At 39.5% G+C, this 14,568-nt stretch overlaps 1 protein-coding gene across 1 annotated transcript; it reads left to right on the top strand.

Annotated features, from left to right (window-relative positions):
- The first annotated feature begins 1,792 nt into the window (after positions 1-1,792).
- Positions 1,793-13,217, top strand: LOC141002645 (P2X purinoceptor 3-like). The gene is made up of 12 exons (XM_073474020.1): positions 1,793-1,914; positions 2,948-3,083; positions 3,189-3,260; positions 5,237-5,306; positions 5,511-5,604; positions 6,951-7,028; positions 7,115-7,256; positions 10,219-10,355; positions 11,381-11,474; positions 12,441-12,506; positions 12,627-12,704; positions 13,092-13,217. The coding sequence occupies exons 1-12, from the start codon at positions 1,793-1,795 to the stop codon at positions 13,215-13,217; spliced, it is 1,215 nt and encodes a 404-aa protein (XP_073330121.1).
- The last annotated feature ends 1,351 nt before the right edge of the window (positions 13,218-14,568 follow it).

The following is a 14,568-nucleotide window of genomic DNA, read 5'->3' as shown; positions in this document are numbered from 1 at the left end:
ATTCTTGTCCAGTGGCAGTCCATTATTGACTTGTCTTAAGTGACTGCTGTTTAATGGAGGCATTCAGAGGGCATTAGACTGAAGGAAGCTCAGATTGAATTAGTGTGAAATGTTATCTCCTGGATATGGTTTGCCTTGTGAATTCGGATGTAGAGCCTGATACATGGGGCTCATTGTAGCCTGTTATACACAATAGGGTCTACTCCACTGTCTGTGGTCAACCTTTGACATGATCATGATGGATATTATGGGGATGAATTTTTACATATTAATTGTAGAATTGACTATCAACATTACGTGGTTGTGTAAAGGAAGACGCGTTCTGCTGTTCTGAAGTGATATGGGATATTTCCATAATTTCAAAGTTATCTATAAGTATATTGGAAATGTAACACTTTGATTCATAACATGTTTGAGCAACCACTGTTGTGTTGCAGGGATGATGTATTTTTGTAGTTAGCATCACCCTGGTTCCCTCAACAAAAAGCCTGTAGTTGGAGTATTAAGTGGATCATTGCACAAAAAAGGCTCAGTGGCAAAACACATTTTTTGATACTAGTTCTTTATTTCAGCATGATCATCTCTATAAATGAACACCACTTTTATGATATTTGAAGCATAAATGCAATCACCAGATATATAAAGTGAGTGTTAAGGCTATAAACAAACTTCATCACGGTTGCATGACTTCAACATGCACACCACTAAGCCTTAAAAAACAACAACAACATAGCTTGGCCTAAATGTGGGATGAATACATTTAAAGGCAATCAGTGCACAGAACTCTCTCGCATAGGACCTGTGATCAGGTGCTGGTCGAACATATAAGGTGAAGATAGAAATAACCACTGCACTCTGAAATGACTTTCCTGTGAATTTATTTGTATTGTGTTGTGATATTTAGTCATGTGACCCAGATGTATTTATCACTCCTGTGAGGACTAAACGAGTTGTTCGCTCCCAATATATTCACAGTAAAGTCAATTCAATGTGTGCTATTTTGAGCTTTACACTTTTATTTACACAAACTGAATTAAAGAAACACATAGACAGCAATCAGAATGTTAATACCACTGAAAGCAGATTTTAGACTGTAGTAATCACAATTATGACTGGAAGTTGCCCTAGTCCTGTTCAGTACTCTTATTACAATACACTTTCAGTTGTCTTTTCCCCAGAATGCTGCGCACAAGAAACTTGACTAATGAACGTCCATGGTGCTCTGAGCAGAAGGAGGGAGGAGTCATTCAGATAATGGAGGGGGGAACCAGAGGGTCAGAGATAAACAAGAGAAAGAGAGAGAGGAAAGAAGACAGAGTGGCAGAATGGGTGATGAGCAAAAAGAGATGAAGAAAGCTGTTTACTTGTTGACTTCATGATACATGAAGTCTGATGTTACAGGAAGAGTGCATCAGCTGAAGATTGGTGTCACAGAGCTACAGGGATTACTTCACCGTGTATCAAAGACAGTTCGACTTTTTCCATGAAGAAGGAGAGATTCAGCCCTTGGATATCTGGATGCTGCTGTCAGTGTTGGATCTGAAATATTGATTGATTTTTTCCTTTTTCAATTCAACAGAAAACAATATGAAGACATCGACATTCGAAGAATAGAATCTGTGATTGCTGCAGGCACACACACAAACAGCAGTGTCAGCCTTAAAATCCATAATCTACACATAGTGGAATGATTTTGTGATTTGCTTTTTATTTCTAAAAGTCATATAACACACAGAGAACACACACACACAGTAGTTTTTGTATTAACTACAGTAACACACATACTGCTGGGATGTGGTCTTGTATAACGGACTTTTTCACCTATGAAACCACCAAGTCAGTGGTAGTGAAGAGCTGGACCATCGGCATCATCAACCGTGTCGTCCAACTCCTCATCATCACTTACTTTATTGGGTGAGTATTTCCCTTCATTCTGGTGTGTTTTTAGCTTTACACAGTGGTTACATTGGTCTGATTGAATGAAACAATAGCAGCTGCTGATAAAAAAGAAATAAAAGACATTTATATGTAATTTGATGGATTAGACGTTGATTATTATATCGCACAGACCCTGATTGACAATTAAGTACTAATTACAAAGCAAATAATGTAATGATGATGATGACATGATTACAAGTTTACAATTACATTTAAAATTATAATAATGATGAGTAAACAAATGACAAACAAAAAACAAACAAAATAATTTAAAATCAAAATAAAAAATAGATAATCGATAAATAAAAAAATAACAGTACCAATAATAATTTCAGTATGGTCATCACAGTGGAAATGTCTCATTTCTACACAGAGTCAGAGCACATCTAATCAGGCTAAGTGAATAGTCAGATAAGAGGTTTCCATGTTCTCAGGACAATTTCCCCCCCATTTTTAAAAGTGTAGGTACGTTGTACTACATCTGTTTGAACAATTTAAATGTTGAGGGTCTTTGCTGGTTCCAGTTGAGCAGAATACACTTCTTTGCTTTGTATGATATTATGCCATTTCATTGACATGGGGTCTAACATCCTGTCCAATTCTTTACCAAAGAGGTACCTTACTGGCGAAATCTCCGAGACCTTAACAGTCAGATCGTGTACCTCTTTCCAAAAGTATTTTAGTCTTCTGCATTCCCAGAAAATATGGATGATTGACCCTGTACATGTTTTACATCTGTGACATCTAGAGGATGAATTAGGATATATCTTACTTAAACGTAGTGGGGTAAGGTATATCTTGTGCATAAATTTATAATTTTGTTCAATTATTTTATTACAAGACAATGAAGCAAAGACACATAACATCCCCTGGTCATCATTAAAATCACATGCCAGATCGTTTTGCCATACAGTCTTCGATGGGAACAAGAAGGAACTATGATGTTCTAATTTTATTGTACATTCCCACAAGTGATGAAAACATGGATGTGTTTGTGTGTGTGCTTCAGGTGGGTGTTTGTCGTTGAGAAGGCCTATCAGGTGAGAGACACAGCTATTGAATCCTCAGTGATGACCAAGGTCAAAGGTTTTGGAATCTACAATGATAAGGTGATGGATGTTGCAGACTACGTCACTCCTACACAGGTATGGATGGTTTAATGGATGGATGGGCAAATAGATGACTGGCAGTAGGATGCAGTGATGGTGATGAGCTATGTATGTTATGTATATTTTGTTTTTTTTCCACAGGGAGCGTCAGTCTTCTGCATCATCACCAAACTGATCACCACAGAGAACCAAGTCCAAGGATACTGTCCTGAGGTCAGCTACTGTCATGACCATTACATTATAATACCACCACTATTATCAGTGTGTCACAATTATTACCACGTCAACTACCATTACAACTACTGTACATTAGCATTAAGGTACATTCTCACAGTCACTGTAATTGCTAATAGTGCAAAACGCATCCCATTACTGTTAATACTACATTAAAGTAAAGAGAATACATTTTTTTATAATTCATTTTGGAGGCTGTTTGTCTTACAGTTAAATTGCATTGCATTATTTGCTAGAGGTATTTCTACATTAATATTTAAGTCTATCCTCACTGACACAAATAGGGTGACAACATTACAAACAACTGTCACTATAACAGATAGAATGCAGTCAGTAGTTAGTAGTTATTGCACAGCAGTTGCAGTATGCTGCATAAGGGTAAGTTAGGTGAACCTAACAAACAGACAACTGAGTAACAGCAAGAGAAAACACAGGCAGCTGAAAGAAGTCACATCCCATAAACTATTCAAACCACTCACCCTCAACCGCAATAACTGCTGCCGTTTCATCACCAGTGTGGCTGTGTGTGTCCGCTTTCCACAAACAATGGCTTTGACACAAATAACAAATAAGTAGCCCAGGGAAACAACTAAATAAAGTTTAAACAAAGTGAAGGTTTCCACCAGCGTTATTTTTAAATGTCTACAGAGAAAAGTAAAGCAAATTAGTATTATGTGCATTGATTTGGAAATATTGTTACTTCCAATCCCCAAATTTTTTGTTCTGGGATGGAAGATGAGACACATTAGAGTAACTATACTATCACCAGGATCTAGTCTAAATACTGCCTGCTTAATATGGATTCATTTTCCTTCTGCCTGACATAGTCGTATGTGAACTACGGATTAATAAAAACAAAGGTTCTGCTGACAGAGAGTTGACAATGATGATGGTAGAGCTTTTTCAGTCGTCAGAACAGCAACATCGCAGTATTTGATGTGTGTGTGAGGACTGTGAGGTCATGCAGCAACACCACAAACCCTGTTAAGTATCTGAGATTTAATCAATACAGAATATAATGAAGTTATCCAGTGGTAGTCTGAGGAAGATAAGAAGAAAGGTGCTGCTAAAACCAGACAGAGTTCAATCACTGAGTCCTTTGGTACTGGCAGGTATAATCCAGGTACAGAGAGAGAGAAAGACCCACTCAGACTAGTCAGTAAGAAGCATGGACTGGTAGCTGGAGAGGTGCCAGTTCACCTCCTGGGCATTGCCAATGTGCCATTGAGCAAGGCACAGAACCCCTAACAACTAGGGGTGTCCTCGCTCTGATACCTCTCCCAACCCAAATGCATCTGTATAGGTCCTGTTTCTGCATGTGTATTACGGACATGTGTGTGTAAAAATAACAGCAGGGGGATTAATAAAGTATGTCCTCTTCTTTTTATTCTTGGGGTTTTTCCACTGTTGTTCCAGTTAATGTGATCATTCACACGTGCAAACTGCTTTTTGTAAGAAGCTGATTAATGTTTTATCAAGATCATCATCATGGTCATGATCGAGGAATGACCTGCTTTTTTAATGCCAGCTACCGCATTACCACGTTACCACACAGCTCTTTATTTACACAACAGGCAGTTTCTAAGGGAATAATGCATGGATCTTAATGAAAAAAATCAGGTGTATTTAGGTGACTGGTATCTATCGGTGCATACAATTTGATGCAGATAAAGGGCACTGTTGGGCCTTGGTGGAGGTATGCGCTACACTGATGGCCATTCTAGTTCTGGGTTGTATAATGACATGTAGTTAATGATGAATGTATTTTTCATATTGAAGTGTGGAGAAAGAGTCCAGGAGTCTTGCCTGAGGAATGAAGCTGCTCTGTAGTCTGGTGGTACAGCCCCAGATATTTTTTTAGTTTTAATCAGTCCTTTGATGTGTTGTTGAAATGGGAAAAAAAATGAATGCAGTTTTAATGTGTGTGCCCGTATGTGTGATTGTGTGTTACCCAGAGTGAGAAAAAGTATTATTGTACCCAGGACACTGACTGCACTAGGCACCTCAACAAGCCAGGAAGTTATGGTGAGATCCTCTGTTGCTTTATCTACACTTCTCATTTCTACTTCAGAATATTTAATAAAAACAGTTTTATGAGTATTACTGTTATTGCATCAATGCATACAGTATGTGTTGAATTAATTAATAAGAGATGGTACTAATTTTTGAGACTAAAATACATTTTTTGCTTTTCCAGTTCGCTCAAAAACTTTCCTTTTTCTGGCTCAGGAATTCTTACAGGGAAATGTGTTCCTTTCAACACCACCATCAAGACATGTGAGATAAAAGGATGGTGTCCTGCTGAGATCGACACCATCAAGACGTAAGACGATACTGTGCATGAGATCGCTTTCACTGCTCTGTACTGTTATGCTACTTGAACCATTGAGAGAGAACATGACTATCCTGATAGCAAAGTCATGATATGCAGTTCAATTTAGACATGTTGCTATGTTTGGGCAGTGCTCTCCTTAAGAAGTCACTAACCTCTGCTTATATCTATCCATGCAGATAGTTTTTAATAGTTTTTTGTTAGGCATGGGCGATAGAACGATAGCAATATGCATTGACGATAGACACATCATTGATAGAAATAAGAAAATAATTCGATGTTTTTATTAAATTAAAACAAATCCCACATAAAACAAATTCCATGTGTGCTACCTTCCTGGCTCATTTACAGCCTTTCACGTCCCTAGGTGCTATCTGTGACACACAAACTGCAAATCATTTAATAGGTGTGTAGCTTGGTTGCACCCTCGCCCAGTGAGGCATTATTATGGCTCCCACTGCAGTTCTCAGAAGACCAGTCGACTCCACCTGTAAAAACTGTTAACTCACACAGTATCTCTGGTAATGGCTCTTCTTGCAGTCTGACATTGCAGTCTATGAGCTGTGGTTTCACTGATAAACACAACAACCTCTTATCCTCAGGAGCCGCTCATTGCTGCCGGAGTGTCTCCGGGCTTGTTAGCAGAGCCGACAGAAGGCTGCCCTACTGCTGCTGGGACCCAACCAGCCTGTCCGCTCTACCTTACAAGCCCAGAGACACTGCAGCTGCAACAGCCAAAGTGGTTGGTGTGATTACTGGGGTAACCATGACTCACATTCTGCAATATCAGCTCCACCGCTGGCTGATTATTTTACAAACCAACCACAAGAAAAACACAAGCACAACCCATTAACCCCAGAATGAGAAAACAAGTGCTGACAGAGAGGAAATTGTAAATGAAAAAGGTCAGCTCACAGGTATGGCAGTATTTTTTAAATTAATTTGTGTAATTTTATTTGTGGGTTTTTCCTTGTTGTGTTAACATAATTATAGCCTGTGTGTCTTGATAAAGTGGTTAAATTCCAAATAAAGAGGTTTATTTTATTCAACCTTTTTCCGTTTGGTCTTTAAAAAAGATAAGGTAATCAAAACTTGCGATATGAAACCTTACTATCATGACTTTTCAGCCATATTGCCCAGGCCTAGTTTCTGAGATATCTGAGATTTATACATTCACCCCAATACGGTGGTGGTGAGAGGTGAATTGGTGGAAATCTCCCCCTCTCCATACCATAATCTGTTTGATAGATAACATTGTGTGCTGGCTTTGTGGTGCTCTAGAAAAATAATCTGTCTGTTCTCCTCTCTGTGTGTTTCTCCCTTCCCCTATCCCTCAGTACACCAATGATGGAAGTGGAAAATTTCACCATTTTCATTAAGAATAGCATCCGTTTCCCTACCTTCAACTACACCAAGTATGACAATTATGATTTTGATGATGATGATGACACTGATGAAGACGTGATGCATTTTGATATGATGACTGTCTGTTTGTGTGCAGAGGGAACTTCCTTTCTACCATCACTGACGATTACATCAAAAAATGTAACTTTGACAAGATCAACAACACCTACTGCCCCATCTTTAGAGTGGGAGATGTGGTCCGTTATGCTGACCAGAACTTCACCAAACTCGCAGACAAGGTAGAGTTCTCTCAATACTGGCCATTACAATGACACAGATTTGTGCATTTCCTTACAAAGCTGTGTTAACAGTGTTTTTTTAAAATATAAACATAAAGTCTATCCCTTAAATGTTCAGGAGCATTCCCTATGGGGTCATATGTGAATGGGAGCAGTGATCGATGTTCAAGGAAATCTGTTCTACCATTGGAGCATCTACAATATCCTGCTTCATCTGTAAATTTAGAGCGATAGCTGTAGAAGATGAAGCCTATATGAAACAGAATGTTAGTGGCGTAGCACAACTCCAGATATCAGAAGTATGGATGGAGCCTAAAAAGCTGTTTTCCTTAAAACTATCCAACTGTCTGGTCTCATTTTAATTTATACACAAGGTTGAGACTGAGGTGGGGCCCACATTATACTTGGAAGTGGACTAAAAGTCTAGTGCTGTGCGACCAGGGATGAACCCACAAGCAATGACCTTACAGGCACCTGTACTCATAGAATCTTTAGTTACAGTCCCTAACTCAAGAAATCACACACTATAAGATTTTATCAAGTGAATGTCAACACTTACTAATCCAGACTGGAACAAACTTGGTTCGATCAGTCATTGCTCTTAAAGAGATCGTTGGGGTCTTTTGATGTGGGGTTGTATATTTCTTAAATCATATTAAGAATTGGCTCAACAGCCGTGATGTGTGTCAGTGCCTTAAATTGTAATTTTTGTTAAGTCTTGCATGATATGAATTAGTGATGTCAACGATGTCAATGAATTAGTGATGTCAACGGTTAACCTTTAACTTTTAAATTAACTGCTAATGGTTATCGAAGAAATATTTTTGACTGGTTACCCATCGGTCTCATGGCTGTAGCCAGCCATGGGGTCACCGAGGTCCAGACCTTGGTATTTATTTCCTGAATATTAAAATAAAAAAATCGGGGCTATATAACTGTATAATCAAGCATTGAAACATCTGGTCAGTCCTTAAAGAGTCTGTGTGGCAACTCTACTTTTATTTATCTATTATTTTTATAAATTAATGCACAATACATTGAGAGATGGTCAGCTCGTCCCAGGTCTGCTGGTGCTCTGTTATTCTACCACAGTCACTCCTCCACATGTAGACAGATAACAGCTGCATTAAAAACAGCTCCATAAAAAAAAAACTCCATTTAAAACAAACAACAACAAAAAATCTAGACCTCACTAATTTATAAATCCTGGATTGGTCTATAGGATAAAGCTATGAAGATTTTTTTTTTTTATGTATGATGCTAAACTTTAGTTTAGTAGTGTTTATGCTGTACCACATTAAGAACTAGCACCCTGCTCCCATGTCTGAGGATGGCTCGCAGCCAGAGATCATGTCGCTCCTAGCGAGAAAGAGAAGGTGTGATGCGCTGGTCCGAGGAGATATGCTGCCATCAGTGTGGTAGAGGGCAAGGGATTCAAAGACCTAGTTCAGTAACTTGAGCCCGTTGAGTACATTATGAGAGCTACTGTGACTAAACACATGGAAAAGCACTTTGAGAATAAGATGGGTGAGCTCAAAGTAAAACTAACCAGGGCAGACAGGCTAACGATCACCTGCTGGACAGCTCTCACAAAAACAAAGTTAACTCAACAACTGCTTGTAGCTTTATCAGTGCTGACTGGGAGATGCAGTCAAATGTTCTCCGTTCTCCAGAGCTGGCACAGCAATAAAACCAAATGTGGAAATGAGTCTGGTTATTATCTGGGTTAGTGTGCTCTGCACTCGAAGCCTCTCTGTCTGGCCTGTCAGACAACCTTGCCAAGAAGCTGATGCGGTGTGCCAGGGCTCATTGAGTCAATGGAGGAGCTGTCTGTAGGGGAGCAGGAAGTGGGAGGAGCAGGACTTGATCAGAAACTATATATGTGTGATCCGGGTTCAGGACACCTGCAGCAGCCCGCAGAGCCATGATCTCCCATGCTGGCAGCAATTGCTTGGCTGTGTGAGAATGTGAGTGAGGGTTAGGGTTCTTTGTTCATTCATGTTGGCAGTATCTTAATGTTTGACCTATTTAAGTTAAGTTAGAATGAATATTAATACATACAGATATTTGCCCCATATTAAGTTTTGTACGATGTTAGTTTATTGTATTTTCTGTTAAGACAAACCAGCTACAAATGGTGCCAGGCTCCTCTGTTCAACATCCTGTTAAGAGCACAATACACCTTGATTGAAGTGGACCACTTCTGGTGTCTAACTCTTCCTGACCGCACACTCTGTGTTCATCACAATCCTGGGAAATCAGCCTACTCTCCTTTACAGTTCTTAAAGTATTTTACAGTGGGTGTCAGACAGGCTGTTGAAGGCAAAATGAATCGAACTGACAACCCTAATATGAACCAGTGTTTGTGTGGCGTGACATCTTGCCTTTCATTTCTGCATTCATTTTCAGATTAGAGCAGCCACACTGGCTGCAAGTTGCACTGCTCACGCATGTCAAGTGAGGCTGCAGCAGCACTTTATCTAGAGATTCTGAGTCTCGCCTATTACTGTGACACATGTGTGATTCTCAGCAAATATAGACCTGAAAACGACCTGTAGACGGTCACATCCACATCATACCAGCGTTTCACTACAGTTTCAATGTTGGTATCTGTAAAATATGTCACAGACATGAAGATAATACACACAACAGGTGAAGGGCAGTTTTTTCCATTTTACTTCACAGGAAAAAAAACACGTATTTATTGATAATTATCAAAGAAAAACTCCATGTAAACAGACGTGTGGACACACGTGAGTGAGCAGCAGCAGCTCAGCAACGCAGCCGCCACACATACAAGCAGCCAGTGTGTCCATATGAACAAAATGTTACTTTTGACCATAACACAGGCAGCATAATATTAGCCGGTGCAAAATAGTTGTATGTAAATGTAATTCCTTGGAAATAGGGTTCTGCACAAACAGTCATTTGTGTACTTCTCTAACTTTGACGATCCTGTCAGGGAGGAGTGATTGGAATAAAGATCGGCTGGATATGTGATCTGGACAAGTCAGATGACCAGTGTAACCCCTCATACTCATTCACTCGACTGGACGCCATGTCACAGAAGAACTCTGTCTCACCGGGCTATAATTTCAGGTATTTAGCTGCATGGTTCGACAGACATATAGCATCTAGAGAACTTAACAAGAGAATTCATCAACTACTGCCAGATTGCTATAAAGGTAGATTGCAATGGATTTTACTGGATTTTCTTTAGGAGGATGCACCCTGACCACGTTGCACAGTCTGAGCTTTACTCTTGTGCTAAAATGACTTTGTATGTAAGATATCGACGCCACATCTGCCTGAAGTTTGCTGTGGATATTCATGGCTCACTGTTTACAATTGGGTTCTCTTTTTCATAGTCATCATGGCCATCATTCTCACCAATTTCAAGTACCTGAGCCACCTATTTGTAAAAGAATAGTTGTAAAAACACAATCAATCTGGAGTGCATCATTAACATCCTGTACATCAGAGATTGCTGATTTACTAGTCCAGGACTAGTCCAGGACGGATTATTAGACAATAACAGACCTTTGCATCTGTGTGTCTTTGAGTGTCAAGTGACACTTGAGGGGGTGAAACATTTAGTTTTGAAGGCAAATCAGTTCATGTCATCCTCATGTTCATCACCTTTAATTTAATGTTTTTGCTGTTTAATATTTGTGATCCGGCTGGTAGAGATTTGACCCTTGCTTTCAAGTGGGATTTATAAATAACTGTTTATGGGTTTTTTTTTTCTGAGCAAGTCCCTAGAAGCGGAGCGTCATGCCTGTCTGATGTTGATGTGCTCAGATTGTGTTTATTTCATAATTTCTCCTTGAATTTGTGCTTCTACTGTGGCTGAGTAGTCTATAGTTAAATTGTTTATTGTTCATATTTTCAACTTTGTTCTGCTGTGGATCCTATGCTGTTCCGCTGTCCAATTTCCTGTCTGGCTCGATCTGCTCTGTGCAGACTGACACGGCTGCCGTCTGATTCTGTCAGAAGTGGACTCTGCTTAGACGACTGCGATCAGCTCTGGTGACCATATCACGGCCGAAACGGTCCCGGTGGAATCTGGGGGTCACAAGTATTTTCTTTAAGATAAAAATGATGTGATTTGTCTTTCTTAACAGGTTTGCCAAATACTTCAAGATGGAGAATGGGACAGACTACCGCACTCTGGTCAAAGCTTATGCTATTAGGTTTGATGTTCTGGTCAATGGAAATGTGAGTATAACTATATCAGCCACTTATCCCCAATCAATATAACACGATATAAACCTGCCCTTACAGGAGGAATTGATATACTGAAGTCATTTTTGTCTAAAGAGCTTTAAGTTAAGCATGTGTACTTGCAAAACACTGTCCATTATGAATAATGACACAGGGATATGAATCTGTATCGACAGCTTAACATGAGCTACTTGTTTCTCTTTATACTGAAATATATGTTATGGTACGTGTCATCTTAGGCATCTTGTGTAATACAAAGATCTTGTTTGGCATTACAAAAGGTCTTCGGATAATATATATAAAACATCTACATACAATCTTGATAACAGTGTGGCCTGAAATGTCAGGTCAGAGAAAGTAGATATGATCAGTAAAATTCTGGTATCAATATTTTCATATAAAGGCTCAGGGTTTGTATGTTCTCTCCACTTCTGTGTGGGTTTCAGGCACAAGGTGTATTTATTATTCTACAACATAGTCTTGTACAATGAAATGCAAGCTTTCCCTTTATGACACACAAAGAACAAAGTACCAATTCCACTAGAAGAGACAGTGTATCGTCCCGTAGCAGTGACTCTCTGTTCTTGCATTCTAGCTGCCTGCTTTTTTCTTTTTGTAGCTAGACACAGGTTATAGCATCTTAAAATGTAGAAATTGTCAGTTTAGTAGTAGATTCACATTTTAAGACATTAAGACTTTCTTTGCTCCCTCCAAAACTCTGCCATTTTGACCAGCTGACAGATTTTAACTGACTTGACCAACTGACTTTGTGGTGAGGCACTGCTGGCTGGTTGGCTGTTGAAACAGGTGACATGACATGCTAAAAACAGCCTCTGGTGAACTGACCTGCTGAGTGGCAGGTACTAAAACATTTATGAAGTGCTGGTCATACCTAGGAGACTTAAACCTGATGTACATGTAAACCACCAGGTTAGAGCTTCTTCACTTCTTCCTTCATAGGCAGGGAAGTTCAACATGATCCCTACACTAATCAACATGGTGGCAGCCTTCACATCAGTGGGAGTGGTGAGTCTTACTAACCAGTGTAAACCAGAGTTTGCATCATTTTTCATGTAGCAGTTTTGTTTTTCAAAAACAAAATAAATGGAGCCAGAAATAACCTTTTTATTAATTATTATCATGAAGGGCACGGTGCTGTGTGACATCATACTGCTGAACTTCCTGAAAGGGGCGGAGCAGTACAAGGCCAAGAAATTTGAAGAGGTGAATTGTCAATTCTAAAGATAATTGACTACAATGTAATGTACACTTAATTTGATAAAACCTTATCAGTCAGAGTTCATGATTACAAATATGGGGTTTGTCAATCCTAAAAGCAGAATTAATTGATTGTATAATTATTTGAGCCACTTCAGACAGTAGAACAAGCTTTAAACCCAAATAATCATCCTTTAAAGTTGTAATGTTTAACCTGCAAGCATTAATAAGGTGAAGGGTGGTAGATTTCTCTTAGCCTACACTTCAATTCAGTGTTTGTAGTGTGCATACAGTTGAGAGATGAGTTAGGAGGCTTTGACAGATGAAAATATGTGTGCTACCATACTATAGAGCATAACATCTCTCTCTCTCTCTCATATGCTCTCGCTACAGGTGTCGGACAACCCGCTGGATTCCCAGAGCAATGGGTTTTACCGCTCACAGCTGTCACTCAGACATAATGAGACCATCATGAGGTCAAGTGACTCAGGAGCATTTTCTATTGAACATTATAGCTAAAACCGACCACTGTGGACTGACGATACAGTGGACTGACAAATGTGTATTGAGTTGCTCTAAAAATGAGTTTTATTAACATGATGCATTCTAACTAAAGTCAAAAACATCTGAAGAACTTTAAATCGTTGCTGTATGAACCTTTAATCTTTCAAACGGAGACGGACGGTAACAAACACATTTAATAATGAAATACAGAAGCATGAGTGTCTTTGCACGATGACACTTTTGGCATGTGACATTGGCTCAGGATTTTCTGAGCTTCCAATGTTTAAAAAAGAAATTAAACCTGTTATGTTGTTATGCTACTAGCATGCTGGTCCCAGTAGTGTTCTTTGTCCACATCAACGGATTGGAAAACATCAGTAAACAAGCAGGATACAAGGCTCTGGGGCACAAGATCAAACCAAGAGATCACAAGTGAAACATAGCGCTGTTCCCTCTGTAGCATTTAGCCATGCTAAATAACATGCCCCACTTCTGACCTGTTCTGATCTGAGGTCATACCTCTGCGACAGTAGGTTAAGCATGTCGGTCCAACAGTGATCGTCTGCACCTACAGATGAAATAAATTGTTTTAAACTGGTGTACAAAGCCAAATTGAGTGAATAGTCATGTCACGCTATGTTACACTCCACTGTGTTTTTAGTAATTCATGCTGCCAGCCTGATTGCCAGCTTATGTCACTGGCCACCACAACATGAGGTCAGGATGTGTTTCTCCAAAAGTTGGGTCTGTGTCAATGTTTCTGCTGCAGCCAGTTGCATTTTTTGCCAGCAACCCCCTGCATTCATACGCCGAAGCCTTAACACACTACTCTCATTCACATGAATGGGAGGACCTGCGTTTTCACCACAATGCCAGTTTTGGTTAACCTGGGTACTCACCCTCTACCAAGTGAGCTGGTGAGGTGAGGTGACCCAGGTGTTTTCACTTAATCTGATAATTAGACCTCAGCTGTTGGATAGAGCTATGTTAGGAATAATATCAGGAAGCCAATGAGTGTCTGCAGAGGCTTAAAATGTTTAAAAAATACTGAGTCAAAAGTACAAAGTGTCACATTAACAGCCACTACTACAGCACTAGAAATCAGGCTTGCTGCAAATTTGTCTACAGTACAGAAAAGAATCTCCTGCTGCCCCCAAATAATTGTCCTCATAAGCCTCCAATAGAAGACAGACATTTGTAAAGCTACTGACAGAACAGTTAATTTGTATTACAAAGGGCTGTATTATTCAGAAGCTTGCATGATGTGTTGGACATGGTCGAAGAGTATCTTATTGATCAGTGAGGGAAAATATCAGCAGCACAAAGTATAACCTCCAAAATGACCATGATCTGAATCAACACCTCG

Source organism: Pagrus major, chromosome 1 (genome assembly GCF_040436345.1).
Source record: "Pagrus major chromosome 1, Pma_NU_1.0".
Classification (NCBI taxonomy): Eukaryota; Metazoa; Chordata; class Actinopteri; order Spariformes; family Sparidae; genus Pagrus; species Pagrus major.
This window is presented reverse-complemented; position numbering and strand designations above follow the sequence as displayed.